Below are 20,773 nucleotides of genomic sequence, written 5' to 3' on the forward strand. Positions count from 1 at the left end.
AACCCACCCCAGCGAAGCTGCAGGGTCAGTACGATGTGGTACGGGAGGAAATAAAGGGTCTTTAATGAAAACCCTTTAAAAATGTGTTTGTGATGCTTTGAGGCCTGTGGAAACCTGTCTCTGGCTCCTCAGGAGGCAGCACAGCACGGTCACTGAGGTGTGGACATGGACCTTCTGGGCTCCTCAGTGCAAGAAAGACGTGGAACTCCTGGAGCAGGACCAGGGGAGGGCAATGAGGATGATTAAAGGACTGGAGCCTCTCTTAGGAGGAAAGGCTGAGGGAGCTGGGCCTGTTCAGCCTTGAGATGATTGAGAGGGGACCTCATCAACAAGTATAAATATCTAAAGAAGGGGTGCCAGAAGATGGACCAGGCTCCGCTCTGTGGTGCCAAGTAATAAAAGAGGCAATGGGCAGAACCTGATGCACTGGAAGTTATACCTGAATATGAGGAAAAACTTTATCGTGTGGGTGACCAAGCACTGAACACACTGCCCAGAGGGTGTGGAGTCTCCCCCACTGGAGATATTCAAGAACCGTTTGGACATAACCCCGTGCCATGTGCTCTGGGATGACCCTGCTTGAACAGGGAGGGGGGGACCAGACGACCCACTGTGGTCCCTTCCAGCCTCACCCGGTCTGTGATTCTGTGGGTGACGGGAAGGCAGCACGAGGTCTGAGGGCTCATCACACCGTCCCTGGGTCGCGGTGGGGAGTGAGGGCTCCGTGACCCGGACCACCGCCAGGTGACCGCTGGGGCCAAGTAATCCCCGTAGCCAGGTAACCCCCGGGTACAGGGAACCACCAAGGCACAGGGAACCCGCGAAACCAGCTGCCCCCGCCGCCATCTTGGCGTGCCCCCTCCCTGCACCGGGCGGGGCCTCAAGGCCAGGCCTCGCCCCCGCGCGCTTAGCGTCTTCACCTCCCTCACCCCGCCAGCCAATGAGCGGCAAGCGAGGGCGGGGGAAACGCTGGAGCAGCCAATGAAAATTAAACGGCAGCCATCGGGGGGCCAATAAGCGTCCCGCTTCGGGATTTGGGTGCTGTCCATCAACGGCCGATTGGAGTCGCGGGCGGGCGGGCGGGCCGGGAGTGGCCAATGAGCGTTGGCGGGTGAGATTTGAAAGCGAGGCGGGGCGGCGCGCGCAGGGAGGTGGAGGTGCGTGCAATGGAGGGGACGGGGCGGGACGGGACGGGGGGGGGGCGGAATCCGAGGGGTCTCGGGGGGATTGGGGCCCTAAAAGGACTTTAAGCCCTGGAATGGGCTTCGTGACGGGCCCGCGGCGGGGGTGGTCGTGCCTGAGGAGGGGGCTGTGGTGGCGGTGCCTCCCCGGTGAGCTGGGCTGGGAACGCCCTGGGGCGCTGAGGGGACAGTCCTGTTGGCGATCCCTCACAGCGGGGTCTGAGAGTGCCCGGTAACCCGTCCCGACCCCCGGGGTCCGTCCGGAAACTGCTGAGTCCAGGCCTTATTCAGCGTTAAACTTACTGCGATTAAACATAGCGGTGTTTGCTCTGCCTGCTCTGATTTCTCGCTGTTCGCGCTAAAAGTGCAAACTGAGCACCTAAATGTTTTTATATCTATTATTACTATCCAGTTATTATTGCCCTTTAGTTCTTGTGGTGTTGCTGGTCAAAAGCAGCTCTTTTCCCTCGCTTTTATTTTTAAAAATAAATTTTCAGCTTTAGTGTTCGGTAGTTATACGTTAGTCACTCACAAATCTTTTGTATAAGCCTTCTGTCCCATTCCTGATAACGGTCTTTATTTGAATTTATGCCAATTTAAATCCCAACTAATCTTCTAGGCTCCAGTTTGGGCGAGGTACCACACAGGAACAGTGACCTGGAGAGAAGAGACAGGTATGTTCTAAATACAACTGAGATATTGAGCATGTCATACATTTTTAATGAGAGATCATTGGTAACTTCCTGCATTGCTTTTTACTGACCTGAGAAGTGAGTTGGAAATACCTTTGTGGGAAGCTCTCTCTGTGTCTCTGCTTATATTATATTTGCCTTCTTCAAGTTTTGGTTTAATTTCTGTGCAGGATTTCTTATTGAGGTGTAGATCAGTTGTTCATGATGGACTTCAAGAAATACCTGTTGTCAAGGCTGATCTTTTCAGTCCAGTTCACTGATCACTCCTTTAGTTTAATCAGAGCTTGCTGTCTTGAAATGAAGGACCTCAGTAAATGACCAATTTATCAATAAATTAGTAACTGTTGGGTATTTAGATTAGCTCTATCACCCTGCTTACTGTAGAGCTGGAAGTGGTGGAAGATGAGATGTCTGAAAGACCCTGCTTGAGGTGGAAAACCCTCAACGAGACAGGGTTCAGTGGGATGCAGGGGATGATAGAATCCCAGAACGGTTTGGGTTGGAGGAGACCTCAAAGCCCATCCAGTTCCAAGCCCCTCCCATGGGCAGGGACACCTTCCACTATCCCAGGTTGCTCCAAGCCCCATCCAGCCTCGCCTGGAACAATTCCAGGGATTGGGCAGCCACAGATTCTCTGGGAAACCCGTGTCAGGGCCTCTCCACCCTCAGAGCAAACATTTTTTTTCCTATTATCCCATATAACCCTGCCTTCTCCCTTATCCAAAGCCCCTCTCCAGCTCTCCTGCAGCCCCTTTAGGTACTATTAGCACAGCATGTACAAACCAACTGACATTTGCCTTAAGTCTCCCTCAGGTTAAAAAAGTGGGGAGAAATCCTGCTTGAAATAACCACTATTGTATTGCAGTTGCATCCTGGAAACTCAGCTGGGGAATGGTGCCAAGTACTCTGATGCAGGACAAAAATTCCTTGCCATCAGATAGGGTGTAATCCAAATGCTCAGTGGCAACTTCCAACTTGCTTCCAAGTATTGTCCTACAGCCTTGTCGTGGTCATCTTCTCCCTCACCTCCTTAACGTGGAAAACAGCTGTGGTGAGAACAGACCTGCTGGCCAATCCCAGGCAGGGCTGCAGTGTCCCCTCCTAATTTTGTGCCAGGCTTGTTGACCACTCAACAACCGAAGTAGCCCCTGGAATTAATAAAATAACGAGAAATTACCGAAAGGGTCACTGCTGAAATTATAATCTGAGTGTGTTTTTCTGGTACACGTACAGAAACAAAGAACTTGGGGCTTTGCTTGTAGTGTTAAAACTTTTATGAAAAAGAAAAGAAAACATGACAATTTTTCCCTAATCACTGTGATCTTTCTCTCAGGTCCTCAGGATGGCTGCCACCTCCCAGTTTGCCAGTCGATACAAGAAGGATTTGAGCACGGAGGCCCTGAGAGCCAAAGTTGCCCGCAGGAGATCGACCCTTCAGAAGGAGAACAGGCACAAGCAGTTTGAGAAGGGCCGGCAGTTCGGGCTGGCAGACCTCAATGTTCAGCCCTCCAAAGAGAAGGGAATTGCTGAACTCAAGGAAACAAGGGAAACATGCTCCCAAGAGAGCAGCAACGTAAAACAAAGTAAAGGCTCGTTATAGACCTTTGTTAAAAATGTCTTTAAGTTGATTTAATAACATTATCAAATGGACCTAGTTGCAGTCAACATTTTAATTTGAAGAAAAGGTTTAAGATTTAAAACCCCGTGACTACCAATCCTTCTAACTGTTAAAATCAAGAAAATAAAATCTTGATACAGGTGTATCCTCTTCCCTGCTCTGGTGGTGCGAGTGAGGTTTTGCTCTGATTTGGCTGGAGCAGCTAAAGGAAAAATGCATTTTGCTATTAATACTCAGTGGGAAGTCTCTTAATGATTGCTTTGTCCTTCAAGATGTGAAAAGCTCTGACCTAAAATCTCATCTAATGTACAACTGGTGTCTGTCATGTCCTTGAACTGTGCTTAGAAATGGGCAATTGTACATTATAATTATATATACAGTTACTAATGGGTAAATGCATAGCATAATTTTTTTATTTTAAAAATTGCTAGGTTTTGACAACTCATCTTTCCCCTCAGAAAATCGGGCCTGCATATATACTGAATTTTGCCTCCCTGGCTCTCCTGAATGCTTGTGTTCTAAGAAATTAAGTCAATCTTTAAAAAAGTTAACAGAGTTCTTTAAAAATATTTTTACCTTCGATATTTTGATAGCAGAAGATTATTGGGGGATAGTCCCTTATTGGTAGATAAGTGCAGTTTGTATTTAATAATATCAAGTATGAAATTTAATAAATTTATCTTTATTATCTTTAATAAATTTCAGCTTTAAGTGGATATCAATTTTCAGGTAGGCGTAAAATTCAAGCTTGGCATCATCTTAAGGTTTTAATATTTCATATAATTTCTGCCTTATTTATTCTCAGCCAGAGGCAGACTTCAGTATCCAAAGCTGACCTAAAGTTCAAAAAATTCGGAGATTCCAGACAGTTTTCTGCTCTTTGACTTAAGGTGTTCCTCTTCCAGCTTGGAAAAATTTACTGCAGGTTCCTGCCTTGCTTATTGTTGGCTCAAAAACACCTTCATGGTTTTAAAGCACATCTGTCTTCCCTCTTTGCTGCAGAACAAGCTGTAAGTGCAGCCACCAAGAGGATGAACGAGCGCAGGGAGATGCTCCAGCGCTACAAAGAACAGAAGGAGCTTCGCAAGCTGGTGGAGCAGAGGGAGAAAGCCAAGAAGGGAGTGTTCAAAGTTGGGTTGTACAAACCAGCTGCACCTGGGTTTCTTGCCCTTGCACCCGAGGATCCAGCAAAGCCAAAAGAGAAGGTGAGAAGAGTAATATTTAATATTTGAGTTAATTACATCTGTAAATTCTACTATAATTTCTGCTCGTGTACAAAATCTGTGGGCTATTCCAAAGAAACAGTTTATTTTGGAAATGCTTCGCTGATATTTCTGCTATGAGAAGGGACAACGAAGGAGTCATTTGGCTCATTTTTTCAAAACAAAACCGGAAATACTAGCAATATGTGGATTTTTGTATTTATGACTCTGTTCAGTTCAAAAACTGGAATGATTCATCCACAAATGAAACAACTGATTTATTTTAGAACTAGTAACTCGCTCCTCTCTAGTCCACTTGACTTTGAAAGTTTTTCAGGTTACACACTTTGACCCATTTTGCATGGACATATTGTTTTTTCCACGTTTATGCCTCTTGCTCACTCTCACAGTGATGAGAGGGGAAAGGAGTATATTAACCCTTGTTTCCCTGGGGATGTTTCCAGGCAGCTCCTGCTTTCTCTGGAAGGATGACACGATCAAGGGCCAAGATCCAAGAAGGAAAATCTCTGATACCAACCCTGATACCAACAGCACCTAAATCCTCTACGGTTTGATTTTTTTATATATGTATATATAAACCTCAGTGAATAAATTTAGAGAAGGATGCCATTTCAGACCATAACTCAGGGTTGTATCTTTACAAGTTCTGGATCAGTTTTTCAGTCAAATTTTTCAAGATACTGTAGCCAGCAAGGACTGCAAATGTGTAGAGGTGGTGGTGAGACTGAAGTTACAGACTTTGGGTTTGGCTTGGGGAACCCAGTGCAATCCCCCTTGAACTGTCACATATTGTAAGAATCAGTTAATTCTTCACACATGCCAGCACTAAAGTAATTTTTATTTTTACTGTGAAGCATGGCAGTCCCTTGTGCTATTAATTTTATAAAAAAAGTAGGTTCTGGCAAGGAATTTCACCAGCAGGAATCTGTAAAAGAAGCTGCATTTTGAATCTTACTTTACAAAACTTCAGTGTATTTGAAGGAATTCCAGTCATAACTTTACAAAGGGACAACTGAGTTAATATTGATTTATTTTTTTTTTTTTAAATTGATTTTTGAAACCCAGTGTGTACTGAGATGTGGCAGTAATTGGCACCTCATCTCATAATAAATATTTTAAATATTTTTCTTCATTCTTTTTCTGACAATTTCTTAACTAGTTGGATAATGGATGTTAACACATGTCTAAACCAACCTGGTTTAGTTATCAATAGCGTCTCTTTGCCTTTTAAAGCCCTCTGTGCCAAATTATTTGACTTTCTGTTTTACTGTGAGCTAGAATAGAGAGATGAGGAAGGAAATTGGGCTGCTGAATTTCTGGAAGTCTGATATTTCATGAAGGAATGTTGTTTTGTTTTTCCCTGTAGGTCAGTGCCCACGGGCAGAGCGCGCGCCCCGCACAAGCAGGACGTGAACAGATGGGCACAGCCAAAGGGGCTGAGAAAGAGAAAGGTGTGGAAGTAGCATGATCCTTACATCTGAGCCTGTGAAAGGATGCTGCTGGTTTGCTTTTGGGTGTAGGAAATGAGGAGTTTTCGAGGATGACCATTCCTACCAGCTGTGACAAGCTAACAGATCATCCAGGGATCTCATGTGCTTGTTGCCTCCATAGGCTGGGGGAAATGGAATGCAGGGTACTGGCATTCCTGGTTATGATTATTCACCCCAGGAGAGGGAAAAGAAACAGGTCAGTGGGCAGGATTGCATGATTGCCAGCTGCCTTAGCTCCTGGAGCTGTGCAGAGCTTTCTGTTTGCCTCTGAGAGGAATATCACAGGTAGCAACTGCTGCTGTCACAGAAGAGCAAGAGACTTCATCTGGAAAGATGAAAAGCAGCTGACATAAGGAAAGCACTATTTTTCCTTGGTATTGTGGATAGCCTGAAAAATAGCTGTTTGTATGAGCTGTAAATATTTTCACTAAGGTCTGTCTTCTGTCTGTACTGAAGACAGATGCATCTGTACAGTGATGTCAGATCTCTCAGTGAAAATACTTGTGTAATTCAGCATTGGAAAAGGTTTGGAAAAGGACAGCCTGCTGGTAAAGCACATCAGCATAAGATGTTGGAGCCTGGAGCCCAAACTGCTGGTGCACACCAGGGCAACTGAGTGAATGTGTGATTGTCTTCTTCAAAAAATGACAAGTACAATCTTACATTTTTGTATTTTGAAACAGTCCTTTCTGTTTCTGTCACTTTCTGTGTGACAATTAAATATATTTCTTAAAGAAAGAACAGCTAAAAAAATCCATGCCACCTTTAGGGGAGTAGCTTTGATTAGAAATTCTTCCTCACAGCCCAGTGATGTCTGTGCCTTAAGTAGATACAGCCAAGTCATGTGGAATATTGATGTTAATTCAAGATATTCACTAATTCAGAGTGAAATGACTTTCACATCATTAATCTAATTAAGTCAGCAAGCAGCAGACCTTTAAATAAATTTCAGTAGTGCCTTCAGTGAACACTGAAAAGATCTATTATCACTGTTTGTTATAACAATTAAAATGTTTAAATTTGGAGAAATTGTCATCCACTAGAATTGATTATTCCTTTTGTGCTGAATCAAGGACATGCAATATATGTATTTAACGAGGTGATCTTTAATGTCCCTTCCAACTCAAACCATTCTGTGATTCTATGAAACACCAGTATAAAAACGTTTGTGAAGTGAATGTTTGATAAATCAAATGTTATAATTATTTATCTAGTAATTTTTTTCCCCAGCTTGTCATTTTAGCTTCTGCAGAATGGCAGCTGGACATTAAAGACATGAATAACAGTAACCAAGTGGGGCTACTGGATCTCAGGCAAATGCAGGAAGGCAGAGTAGGGAATAAAGAGCCCCCATGAAATTTTTCTGTGCAGGAAAATGCTGTCATTTTTAAAAGCTATTAGAAACAGTACTAAAACACAAAGATGAAAATTATTAAGATGGGTGATATGGTGCATGAACTTCTCATATTTTATAAAGTATTTCAGAGGCAATTATTCTTAAGAATGCTTTGTTAACTTACATTAAATTCTGACTTTGGAAATGTGTCCTATAATAGCCAGGGCATCACTTTGTTACACTGATGGTTTGCTTAAGCTTCCAGCTGTGCAAATAACCATGGCAAAGTTATTGTTCTAGAAAGCTTCATCTGTACAACAGGGATGGCACTGACTCTGATTGCAGGGAACGTGGAGAAGGACAAAAACCCCCAGCCCTGCTCATTCTGGCAAACCAATGCAACTGATAATTGCTTGTGCACTTTTCTGATTTCTTCAAAATTTGAACTTTCAGTTATTACTTGAGTGCAGCTTCCTGAAATCTCTGGAATTATTGTCTCTTGCAGTGTTGCAGACTGCAGCCCAGTCAGCCTCAAATGTGAGGATCACCAGAGCAGCTGCCTCTGCAGCCAGGCAGGTGCTCAAACCAACAGCTACTGCTGCTACTGCAGGTAAGTGAGGCAGTGAGTTGTGTGGCTCAGCTGTACTTAGGCTGTGCCTAAATCATGCCAAATTGTCATGTAAGAAAAGGACTGAACAGTCTATCACTTAGACTCTCATCTGGAACTCTCTTCCAATATTTAAACCAAGATGTTGAAACCAGCATTGGACAGTTTCCCATAAAATCCATCACTGTGGAGCATCAGTGTCCACATGGTAATTACAGACCCACAGAACAAAGCCAGAACTGGTCAAGATTTGCCACTTTGGTGTATTGCTGTTTATGGACATATGATTATTAAATGTGGGATCAGGAACAGATAGCTCTGGGTGAGATGAGAGCCTTTGTTCCTCAGGTCAGGAATTGCTCTTTGTCCATGTTTGCCTGTTTACTAGAATTTAATTCACCAACAGAAATCCATATAGAAATTAAAAATCTGGGCTTGAATTGGCCTGACATTCTCTCTTCAACCTTTGAGGAAATAAAGTGACTTTTATATTTAGTATATGACAACATCTAAAGACTAATGACTTAATAAATCTGTTTGCCTTTCTTGATGATGCATCTCTTACTAGACTATTAAATCCTGGGCCAGGTTTTCTTTTGAATGAACTTTTGCAATGTTCTTTCTTCCCTCCAGCCACCTCCCACTTAAGAAGAAAAGCAATCTCTCCCTGTCTTTAGCAATTGGATTTTTATGGCAGTCTTTTGGTGGAAGATTTACCTTAATCAGGTGCCTTTTTGACCTCTGGGAGTTTCTCTTGTTCTAGGTAACCAGTCACAGAGACAGACAACAAATGTAGGGAAGCAGAAGCAAGCTGTCAGACCTGATACCACGAAGGTAGGTTGTTTAATATCTGAAATGGAAAAGCAGTAAAACTGATTTAAAAGCCAATAACAGTCAGTGTCACTGTAGCTGAAATAAATGTTCAAGCATAGACGTAATAAATTCACTAATAAGCTAGATTTTGGGAAGAAGCTGTATGTATTTATACTGCCATATTTTGAAAATTAAGCTCAAATTTAGTGCTTCTATAGAATTATAGAATACCATGGGTTGGGAGGGACCCACAGGGATCATCAAAGTCCACCTCCTGGTCCTGCACAGCACAGTGTTAAGAATCCCACCATGTACATGGATGTGATTGATGAATGACTTGACTACTAACTGCACAATGATTTAAAATAGACAAGAAGTTCTTACATGGCATATCTCACATTCGATGTTTTAACTAGTAAATAAAAAAAAAAGACTCTCTTGCTGATTTAATCAAACAGTTGTGAATTTTGTGCAGTTGATTCCTTTTTGAAGCATGCCTTGAATCCTTTCCATCTTGGGTAACAATCTGAGACTCTAGAAGCTAAGAAATAAACACATTTTTAGGTTTTGAACCACCAAAAAATAAAGCTGAAATGCTACTCTCTGCAAGGCAGACAAGATTTATAACTCAAGGCAGTCATTGTGGTTCATGGTGTCATCACTATGACAATGTTTCTGCCTCTATCAATGATTTTTCTCCTTCCTTGCACTCCACTGTTCCCTCTCACACATCCCATCTCTGTTCCTGTTTCCATAACTGCACCTGTGTGTGCTCTAGTGTTCTCTTGAAATTGTGCAATCACACACAAACAGGAGGTAAGAGCACTTATATCTTCCTTAGACAAATACCTCTTCCCAGGCAGGAGTCCCTGCCACTTGATAAACTTGCTGTAACCACAAAGTCATCTCCTTTGAAAAAGTGTGTTCAAAGCAGAATTCAAGGTTTAAATTCCTACCAGGGGTCACTGAAGTAAAACAAGACTTTCAATGGATTGAAGATGCCTGTTTTCTTCAAAAACAGCCGAAGTTCTTTTGGCTGGTTTGGGCTACCAGTCTCTCAACTGGGTATCTCAGAAGTGTGTTCTGTGTGACTGTCTGTCCACACATCTCATAAGAATGTGGATTCAACTTACTGTTTAGTTTTTTTCTCCTCTAATGACATTCTTTGGTCCCAACTGCACTTGTCTTGGGCTGCATTCCTCAGCTATCAGCCTATTTCAGCTTGGTTTTCAGCCTTTGGATTGCAGGATGTGAGTAAACTGTGATTATTCAACAGGCTAGTTGGATTTGGAGCCAGTAATTCTCCTCTTGAGGAGTTTATCACCTTAAAGCATTTTTTCTAGCAGTGGGAGCAAGCATTTGCTAATTGTAATTATTGTTTTGGTAGGTGAGGTTGTTCTGCTTTAGCCCCTTGAGTGGATTGTTGCATTCCTTGTAGAGAAGTGCTACTCCTGTCTCTAGAATGATTTGCAGGTGTCAAAAATGCTGGTAAATCTTCACTTCTGTAGAGGTGTGCTGTTGTAGAAGGTGACCTACCTGAAACTGTTCCCTTCCTGGTGGCTTTCAGACAGTCATGTTATAATTCATGTTATAATTTCCTGTAGCAAACGATTGATGTAATAATTTGATTTGTCTATTTATGCTGTTACAGGTAATTCCTTCTAAACTTGAAGTGGAGAAAAATGCTCAAGTGGATCCAGGGGCAGAAGGTCCTGCAGCTGATTCCAAACATTCAACACCAGTAGAGCTGGAGCAAGAACAAACCTCAGTGGAAAACAACAATTCTGCTCCAGGGAGACCCAAAACGTGCTCTTTTGCACCCGGGAACTTTGTGTTTCAGCCACCGAGCGAATTAGCGAACTACAAAGTTAAACCCATGACTCCTTCAAGTGCAAAGGCTTTTCTGACACCCACTGCTTTCTGGAATTTCTCAAAATCTCCAGTGTAAGATTTTTTTTTTTTTCTTTCTAAGGGGCCTAAAATGCAAGTGAACCTCTCTATGTGTTGACACAAGATTTGTGTGAGATTCACTGTGGAACAAGCTGTTGTGGGGTTGTAGCACCTGATCATCATGGTTGGTCTCACTGATTAAATGTGGACTTAATACAGCAGCAAATATGGATATAATCCTTAATTCTGTCCATACTTTAGAAGCAGCTATCGGGGCCTCTGCCCTATATCCCTCTGCACAGATTTATTAATTTTAATAAGATTTGCTTGAGTTCTCTAGTGTTGGGTGGAGGATTGCCTTCTAAACTACATTTCGGTGGATTTGGCCATATTTGATATCAACTTCTCAATGTGTCTTAGCTCTAAATGTACTTTTGTTTCTTTGCAGCAAAAAAAATGAAAAATCCAGTGAAACTAAAGCACAAAATCCTAATTTAAGAAGTCGAATTCTACCTTCTGTTAGAGGCATTCAAGAAAAGCAAATGACCACAAGTTCGGAAGAAGAAGAAGGTAGGGAAGCTCACGCTTAGTTTTTTTGTTCCAATGTTTTTAATTATCACTGGATTCTGAATAAGTTCCTTCCTTATTTTTCAGCAGGTGAATCAGATGAGGAAACTTCCACTCAGAGATCAAATGAAACAACTCCTGTCTCAACAGCACTTGGAGGGAAGTCAGATGATACAGGAGAGCAAGAGCACGATGTGCCCTATTTCAGGTTTGGGTTCACTTGTTTCACTTCCCTGATGTCCATTTGATGGTCCTTAACATGAGTAAGGAGACAGCTTGTAAAGATCAGCTTAATTTAGTGGTGATGGGGGTCTGTCAGCAGTGACCTGAGCAGGCACACCTTCCTGTCTTCCCTTTTGTACTGTTAATGCAAGGGAAGAATAGAAAATTCTGGAGACTTAACACCTTGTCCAGAGGAACACGAGCTTGAAAGCAGTAAAAAAGAAATTACCTCTGAGCCAGTCAGCAAAATAAAACAATCTAATGACTTCTGCTCAAAGACTGTGGCTTCTCTGAAAGCAAAAGGATAGTCACCATTAACAGCCACAAATCAGGAAATTCTCCAAAACGTTGGTTTTTCTGTATCCCTTTATTTTCAGAAACATTCTTCGGACTCAGACAGAGAGGCTGCTCTCTCAGTGCCTCCAGTGGGATGGAAACCTCGAGCTGGACATTCCAGAGGATGGTAAGAGTGGGCTGCAATAGGCCCTAAAAGGGGTGTTGTGGGAACTGAAGGGGACAGAGGGAAGTACATGTGTCTGTTACTTGATAAATAGCGCTGTCTGCAGCACTTAATAAAAGCTGTATTGGATAAAGTTTAGAACTGTGTCTGCCTCGAGACAAAAAGTCATGGTCTGCTACTGCTAAAATTTGTGTAGCACTTGATGTGATGGTGACTGATGACATGAACAAAGTGCATATCAAAACAGGTGTTCTGTTGTCAGTTTGGAGTGTATTTAAATGCATGGACTCTAACCAAGCTGATTTTTTTAAAAATAAGATTTGTTTTCAATGTAGAATAAGTGCCCTTATCTGGGAAAATGAAGGTGACTCATTAATGCTTCGAGATTTTTTTGAAAGAAGCAAGTTTAGACCAGGTCGGTGGGTAGGGATGCTCCATCTGAATTATATTGCAGGTTTGCAGTAGAGGAACATAGTTCAAACCACAAACAAATTCCAGACTCTTCAAATACTCGATTTAAATCAACTGTGAAATGAGGGATTATTCCAATATGCTCTTTGGTTTTTTTTTTCCTGTTGCTAAAGCTAAAGACCTGATTCACACCACAGTTGGTCAGACAAGACTGCTGATAGAAGAAAGGTTCAAACAGTTTGAAGGGCTGGTTGATAATTGTGAATTTAAACAAGGTGAAAAAGAAACAAAGTGTACAGACCTGGATGGATTTTGGGATATGATTAATTTTCAGGTATGTACTTGCATGTTGACCCACTGGAATAAAACTGATGGAGTTATTTACAAACCGTGGATTGAAACTATTTTAATATTCAGATTGCTTTTTATTTTTTAATGTAAAAAATGCAGATCCTTGTTTAACACTTTCTGACAATGAATAATAGCAGTTGGTCTACTCTGATTTATGATTCATGGACCAGTTCTTTTGTTGTGTCTTCTTGTGGCCTGTGTATCTTGTCTGTCTCTGGAATGAAGGTGTGTAGCCAAATTTTATTCTGGTTTGGAGTGAGGCTACAGTCAATGTCTATCTGGACCAAAAGCTGGGAGATTTTGGAAAATTCCTGGAGCTCACCTGAAAAGTAGGGGTTCCATGCTTCAGTATGAGAATAATGCAGAAACTACAAGAACCCTATTTAGGGGTGAGCTTAGGTGGTAGAAAACCTTCATCTCTTTTCCTCTGTTGATGCCTTCATTGGTTTCAGAATGAAATATAATATTCTAAATTATCAAAAGGGCTCTCAACAGTATTTGTAAATCAGCATTCAACAAAGGAATTTGTAACTCGTTAAATTAAATGCAAAGATGGATTTGTTATGGTCCTGGTCATAGCTTTTGAATTCCCTGTGGAAAGATTTGATCTTCTTCTTCAGAGATATGTGAGATATTGTTTCCTGCAGAATGGAAACTGTGCTTGTTGGGATAAAGACTATTGTGCAATGTGTTCTTTTGCTTTCTTTAAATGTGACCATTGTCAAGGGGCTTGGGTTCAGGGTGAAAACAGGGTGTAAACCAGAACCAGCTCCTTCATTTTAGATCTGAAACCAAATAATTCTAGACTTCCCCTACGAACCTTCAAGCTACAGAAGTGAGACCAGGCTTGCCTTCCAAACTGAAGGTTGTGTGGGTGGTGTGACCTTCATGGCAACTGTAGGAGAACAGTTAATACTTCCTATCAGTTGGTGGCTTAATTGGCTTCTGTGTTTAAATCAAAAGTACTTGAATGCATTAACTGTGCTCAAAACTCTGATCTGATTTTCTGAAGCACTGTTCTGCTGCAAGCCTGGTAAGTCTTGAACATGAAACCTGGACTTTTTCTGGGCTTTCCAATAGATTGAAGATGTGAATAAAAAATTTGATAATCTGAAGAAGCTTCAAGACAACGAGTGGCAGCCACTTGATGTCCCAAGCCAAGCAGTTGTCAAGGTATGAATAGCCCCTAAAGCACGTCTTGTAGGGCTTCTTTAGATGTTAAAGTTCAAATATTCAGTGAGATCTCCCTCAGGAGGCACCTTTCTCCCTTGCATCTCCCACGTGCACTTGTGTCAGTTGGTGTTTGTAGTGCTAGTTTCCTCTTTTGGCTGGGAAGATTGGAACTAAGAATTAACAATGACTTTTTTTGAGTCATTAGGTTCTATGCTACTAAGATAAACCTGGTAAATTTAGGATATAAACCTACCTTTACACTTTATGTGGGCCACTAGCATTGACACTGACTTAACTGAAAAGGAAACCACATGGAAATTTGGGAGTGACTGCAAGTTTTAAGCAGGGAATGCTAAATTATCATGGTGTCCCAGCAAGCCAACACCATGGGTGGCTTTAAACTGCTACTTCTCTAAGCACAAATGGATCTGACACAGTCCAAAATAAGTTAGTGCTTATTGCAAAATGAGTTGTTTTATCTGCTCTTTGGTTTGCAATATTTAATTGCTTCTGGCTGAAGCAAGTTATATTTGAATTGCCTAAACTCTGTCCAATTCCTGGAGCTTGCTTAATTGATCATAAAAGTGATACAAAGGCTGATAAGAAACTCCAGGCATGGGAAACCGGAGGGATTGTGGTCTGTGGGAGTTGCCCATAAATGCCAGAACCCTACAGGTGGTACAAAACAAAAATTCCCTTGAAAAACTGAATGCCAGGAAAGACTTCACTACCTGCCTGGAACCTGTCCTGTGGCTGCATTATGTCCCTGCCACTAGGAGTCCCTGCATCCCAGTGTTTCCAATATCTTACTGGATTTGTTGGGAACAAAAGTCGTATGGGGTGTTTCTGAACTGCAGACTCAGTTTGAAAAAAAATTCTCAATATTGTCATCACAGACTAACCTTAACAGCTGGTTGGCAGTCCAAGAGAGTCTGGAGATGAGCAGAGACCTCGATGCATAGGATTGTTGAGGCTGGAAAAGCCCTCTAAGGCCATCAAGTCCAACTGTTCCCCCAGCACTGCCAAGGCCACCACTGACCCCAAGCGCCACATCCACACGGCTTTTAAATCCCTGCAGGGATGGGGACTCCACCCCTGCCTGGGCAGCTGTGCCAGGGCTGGACAACCCTTCCAGTGAAGAAATTTTTCCCAATATCCAATCTAAACCTCCCCTGGTGCAAATTAAGCCCAGTTCCTCTCATCCTGTCACTTGTTACGCGGGTGAAGAAACCAACCCCCTGCCCGGCTCCACCCTCCTGTTGGGGAGTTGTGGAGAGCAAAAGGCCCCCCCTGAGCCTCCTTTTTCCCGGTGCTCTCTGTGGGACCAGCAGCTCTGCAGGTGTTCATGTGTAATTGCTCCTATCCAAAGCTTCCAGGTGTGACCTGACCTTTCTTACCATTCCAGAAAAAGGCTGTTCCAGGTGGAGTGCCTAAAGCAAAGCTGGAAGCAGCTGCAAGAGCTGCTGCCCGGAGCCGCCTGGCTTCTGTGAAGGCAGCCATGAGGGAGAAAATGAAGTGTGAGGGAGCTGCTGATGGTGCACATCGGGAGACACTGCCACAAGCAGAAAAAGTGGTTTTTGAAGCGGGATTTTTCAGAGTTGAAAGCCCTGTGAAAAACTTTTCAGGTGGGTGAAACTTAATCGTGATTTCTGTGACCTGAAAGTGCTGAAGAGGGTTTAATGCATTTCACTGGGGAGAGGAATTGGGCTGTTTGTGCTGGATACAAGTCCAGGGTGGACAGAGGATTTCCAGTGCTGGATACAGTATTTCAACCAGTGACTAATTACATCAGGGCCCCAAAGTAAATTGTTGTACATGAATGTGCTGATCTGAGTGGTTATGGCAGCATGAAATCCCTGCTCAGACAGAGGGGTGAAATAGCTGGTTCATTTTTTTTCCAGCATAAGTTTAATAATGAAATTCTAATCTCAGTGTTCCCAGGTTCAGCTGACAAACCTCCTCATCAAAGTCAGTGCCAGCTGATGTCCTCTAATTGTAAGACAGGAATTGGGATCTTTTATGTTTAACTAAACCTCTTGCAGTGCTGTCTTCAGAGCTGCAAATAAAGTCTACCCATAATCTTTGTTCATGGTTAACAAGATTGTAACATAATCCAGTTTGCTATAAAAGCTGTTTAATAGTTTGGGGGGTTTAACAGGTGCTCAAAATAAAACTTCATTTTAAGTATCTTATTGACATCTATGTGCAGCCAGGCTCCTTGGGAGCCATTCTGCTTCTCTCCCATTTCTAGTTCATAATTTGACTTTAAATTCCCCCTTTATTTATTTTGTGCAGATCCCTCTTCTCATCAGACAACTAGCAGGTTTTTTTGTGTACCTCTTGTCAGTAGAGAACTCCTGAAATCTTTGAGCAACACTGGGTTTAAGCAAACTCCAGCAGAGAATCTGTTATAAACATCAGTTCTGAATCTTTGCCTTTCTAATTCTATTAAAATTACCAAATTTGAAAGGTGGAAGTTAATAATTTCCATTTCTCCTTGCAGGGTATAGAAGATTTCAATATAATATTTGCATAAGACAATTCAGCAAGCAGAAAACAATCATGTTTCTGTCTAGAATCATAATGATCAGTTCCTTTCAGCTTCTGGAAACTGCTGTAGTAATGAAAAATTAAACACATTTTTCAGGCTTGCTTTCAAAGACCCCTCACAGATCTTCCCAGAGGACTCCTGGAAAACAAACAACTCCAAGATCATCCCGTAGAACTTTGCTTCCAAACACTCCTTCTGCTCTCTGTGACCCTGAGGATGCAACTGCAAAACAAACACCACAAAATCTGAAAATGGACCAATTTCCCACTGCAAAAACTCCCCCATTGGATAAACTCCCCGATGGTGTTCTTGAACAAAGGTAGGCATGTTAAGGCAGCTTTTAATTAACCTTGTACAAATAATTGTATAGTTTTGACTGAAAGACATGATATTCATACCCTTTAAATGTTATTCCAATTTGGCAGTGATGAAGGTTGCAAAGTCCTTGTGACTTTTCCTTCCCCTAAGCAAATATTAAGAGCTTTGCCCAAATGTAATTTTGCTGCTGGGGTAGAAGTTAATTGTTTGCCCAGAAAGTTTGATATAACTCACCAGTGCCAGCCATGCCAGCAGAATTGCAGAACAAATCATAAGGTGGGCGAGTCTAAAGATGATTGAAGGTGATTGATGAAGATGATTGAGAAGAATGAAAATATTTTGGTTTCTCTTCCAGCATTTCCATGGTTGCAGAAGAAGAAATCTGTCCTGTTGCCAGCAGAGCAGAGGGAAGTGAGGTAAGTCATGCATAGCTCATGTACGTGCTTTAAATACTCTATTATTATCAGCAAAGAAAAAAGGCCTGTTGATTATCCCCAGACACTTGGATTTCTGATCAAATCCTCACTTAGATATCCTCTGTATTGCTTTGTCCCTCTCAGTGTGTACACAGGTAGGGACTGCTGCAGTTTGGGGACCTGCAGTTTGGAGCTGTATTTTGGGAGGTCCTGGCTGCTGCATGAGGACACTTGGCAGTGGGCAAGCAATGTGAAGTCCACTGCCTCTGTTCTGGTGTGAATTCTGTAAATGCTTTTGCATTTGGGGACCATGACTAAACACAGCAGCACTCTTGGTCCTCGTGCTGCCCCAGCACAGCACTGGGCTGTTATTCTCTTTAAATTACAGTAAGAACTGTGTTACTGATCCAAGGATCAGAAATCCGTGTCCTGAAATGTCTTGAGGACTTGGTGGCATCACCTGTGCTTTAATAGACTTTAAAAAATTTTTAAAAACCAAGAATGCAACCTCCATAGTTTATGTGATACTGTGCTACTCAGTGAAAGCCAGTGCTTTGGAGTTAATCATCCTTTAGTACCTTTAATTGGAAATGGAATATCTTATTTTTATTTGGTCCTGCTTGGATCTGTGCATGACTGCAGCAGTCATTGCCCCTCCCATCCCCATATATATAATAACTATATATTTATATAAAAATCTTGGTCACTGATTTTTTTTTTCTTGTGCCTTTTACTTCATCTTTTCTCTGTCAAATGAGAAACTGCTTGTTGGTGTTGTCACTCTCTGGGGAGTCAGCATTGCTGATAGGTTTTCCTCGAGGAAAAGTCTCACCAGGGAACATCCTCACAATGTTTTTGGCACTCGAAGTTCAGAATCTTCTTTCCTGTGGAAGAGCTTCCTTATACTTTTGAAGGGATTTTCAGGCTTGGGAAACAGTTCATGTGAAGTGGATCACTGCCTGTGCTTTGTACAGTCCCTGGAGTTAAAACTCTGTTTCTTCTGAATTGTCCATAAAACCTGTAGATTAGATGGGTGGATTTGTTCTGGCATAACAATGACATGGCTGGGGACAGTGAAAATCCCTATTTTTCAGGTGCTGGAAAATTCTAGCAGTGAATCCAAAGCAATGGATGGCATGGAAGAGATGGAACTCTCTGCTGCAGAGCAAGGACAAGACGTTGCCATGTGCAGCCCGGAGAAAGATCCCGGCACGGAGACAAACTTTGCTCAGTCTGGAGAACCAAAAATCCATCAAACAGGTGCATTTCTTAGAGCTGCAGAGTGTGGTTTGGGTGGGATTGCTGGGGCCTTATGGTTATTCTAAGGTTTTATGATAATCTAAATATTATCTTTGAAATCACTGTCAGTGTCAGCTTGTTTTATGTGTGCTGTTAGCAAAACCTCCCGTGGTTTCTTTTAAGATGCAGAAAGCAATACCTTTGTTGTTTTTTTTTTTCAACTCTGGCAGCATCAGACTATCTTCTTTTAAAAAATGAAATATTCTTATTTTTCAGATGTTTCCTGTAGTGATTTGACATCCAATGACAGGAATCCTTTAGATATGGTAAGTTGACCTTCAAGTTTATTTGACTAAGACAAGCTGCATGTTCCAGTGCTGTTAACCTTTGCTACAGATTCGGTTTCTGCACAAAGAAAATTAAACTCCTAAAGATATTATCAAGGCAATTCATATAACTGGGAACACAAACCACAATCCAGCTGCCTCCCTGCTCACACTGATATATTCCTTATTGCTCATGATGAGTGTAGGATGAATCAAGACATTTATAACAGAATAACTTCCGATTCTTATCAGATTGATCCTTTAAATTATGTTTCTTGCAAATTTCCTTGTAGATATTCATTAACATAATGAACAGACTGGTTTTCCTCCACTTTCTTCCTGAAATTTTTCAAGTCTGTTCCAACTTTTTTTTTTTTTTTAATCGCTTTAACATTTAGGGCTGGAAGTGAGATTCAACAGGGAGAAGTGTGCAAAGACTTTCAAAAAGGTAATAGAATTTGGGTGTAGGATTTCTTGTGAAAAATCCTCTTTAAAATACTGCCTAGTGATTTAAGTAAGGAGTGTCTTCAACACAGACCACGTGTACTCACTTATGTTATGCCTTGAAATAAGCTTGTAAAATTCCTCATAGCAAAGTCGTGGTACTTCCAGTGGTCCAGGATTCTGACTAACTGTTCCTCAAGCACTGACTCCACACTGATTCCTCCCACAGCCAATGCTGGATGCTGAGCTTCCCTTCACTCCAGTGAAGACCAAAGCCCAGAAGTTTGCAGCAGCTGAAGTGTTCAGTGACCTCATTGTATTTTCTCCTGTTGTCCCCTCCGGGGATAAATGAAGAGTGACTTAAAATGCAAACTACGTACATTTTATGAGGGAGAAACCCACAGAGGGTACCTGGAACACAGACTGCTACCCTGGAACTGTGTTGGGAGTGAAGGGGTACCTGTAGTCATGGATCTGATAATGGGTTTTGCAAGGTTTTATGGTGCAGTTGTTGTGCACCAAGCACTGCTGTATGTTGGTAGTGGGCTGTGTTCTGGTGATACCTGCTGTATGCAGTGCTTGTAAATTCTGACTGCAACCCGAAATACTTTTATGTTGGTATCATTTCATGTATTTCCCGTCTCCTTCAGGCTGTAAAACTCCTCACCTCTAAACTTTTATGTCCTGGCTTTACCTCATGATTTGTTGTTATTACAAGGAGCCTACCAGACTGGCTGTGCCTGTGCCCTGTTCCTCATGGGAGGGCACCTTCTGGGGTAAGACCCAGCCTGTTCCCTCCCCAGAGCACTGCTCCATGCTCTGTCCATGCTCTGAGGGTTCTGTTGCACCCTCAGGCTCCAGAGTTTGGTGTGTGAACACCCTCAGCACCAGCTGTGGCACTGTTGGATTCATGTAATTCTTTCCTGGGGGAAATTTTCCTACTGGCTTTGTAATATTAGAAACTGTCTCAGAACAAGGATTTCATAGTCAGATAATACCTTTTCTTGGCAATGTATTAAAGTGGACATTGTTTATTATTTCCTTTAAGGACACAGTTTTCTATTGATTATCTTAAGTACCTTCAAGCTAAACTGTATTTTCTCCTTAGTTTTTGACATGTTTAAACTCAGCCTCTTCTCTCATCTTGTTCCTTGTGCATTCCCTACCCAGACTGTAACATATTTGTGCATAAGGAGTGTGTCAGTTATACAGATTTTGCATTTGTGGGGGTAGTATTAAAATACCACCAGTTGTTGTATTTTTAAGAAATACCTCACTGGGCTTCTTCTTGTACAGGTGACCTTAGTGTAACATACACATTCTTCCACCCAGCCTTGATTCCAAACCAAGCAGAAATAATTCAACCCCTCACCAGAAAAGGGTTAGTCTGGTTGAAGTTTTAACGTGGCAGTTGTGTACTGATTACACTGAAATAAAGAGAGGAA

General features: G+C 42.1%; 1 protein-coding gene across 1 annotated transcript; it reads left to right on the plus strand.

The window, feature by feature from the left end:
• Nucleotides 1-1,486: 1,486 nt before the first annotated feature.
• Nucleotides 1,487-20,773, plus strand: DLGAP5 (DLG associated protein 5). Its single transcript, XM_029964362.1, has 19 exons — nt 1,487-1,855; nt 3,207-3,456; nt 4,494-4,696; nt 5,158-5,262; nt 6,081-6,165; nt 8,046-8,150; nt 8,911-8,981; nt 10,612-10,904; nt 11,299-11,420; nt 11,505-11,625; nt 12,017-12,102; nt 12,684-12,844; nt 13,942-14,034; nt 15,440-15,659; nt 16,682-16,904; nt 17,259-17,319; nt 18,414-18,579; nt 18,835-18,884; nt 19,558-20,773. The coding sequence occupies exons 2-19, from the start codon at nt 3,216-3,218 to the stop codon at nt 19,678-19,680; spliced, it is 2,529 nt and encodes an 842-aa protein (XP_029820222.1). The 5' UTR covers nt 1,487-1,855; nt 3,207-3,215; the 3' UTR covers nt 19,681-20,773.

The sequence above is a fragment of the Manacus vitellinus genome, unplaced genomic scaffold (genome assembly GCF_001715985.3).
Source record: "Manacus vitellinus isolate BGI_N305 unplaced genomic scaffold, ASM171598v3 scaffold_6_pilon, whole genome shotgun sequence".
Classification (NCBI taxonomy): domain Eukaryota; kingdom Metazoa; phylum Chordata; class Aves; order Passeriformes; family Pipridae; genus Manacus; species Manacus vitellinus.

Coding starts and splice junctions, on each gene's coding strand:
- DLGAP5 (XM_029964362.1), top strand. CDS start 3,216: ATGGCTGCCACCTCCCAGTTTGCCAGTCGATACAAGAAGGATTTGAGC. Junction 8,982..10,611: donor TCAGACCTGATACCACGAAG/GTAGGTTGTTTA, acceptor ATGCTGTTACAG/GTAATTCCTTCTAAACTTGA. Junction 18,580..18,834: donor ACCAAAAATCCATCAAACAG/GTGCATTTCTTA, acceptor CTTATTTTTCAG/ATGTTTCCTGTAGTGATTTG.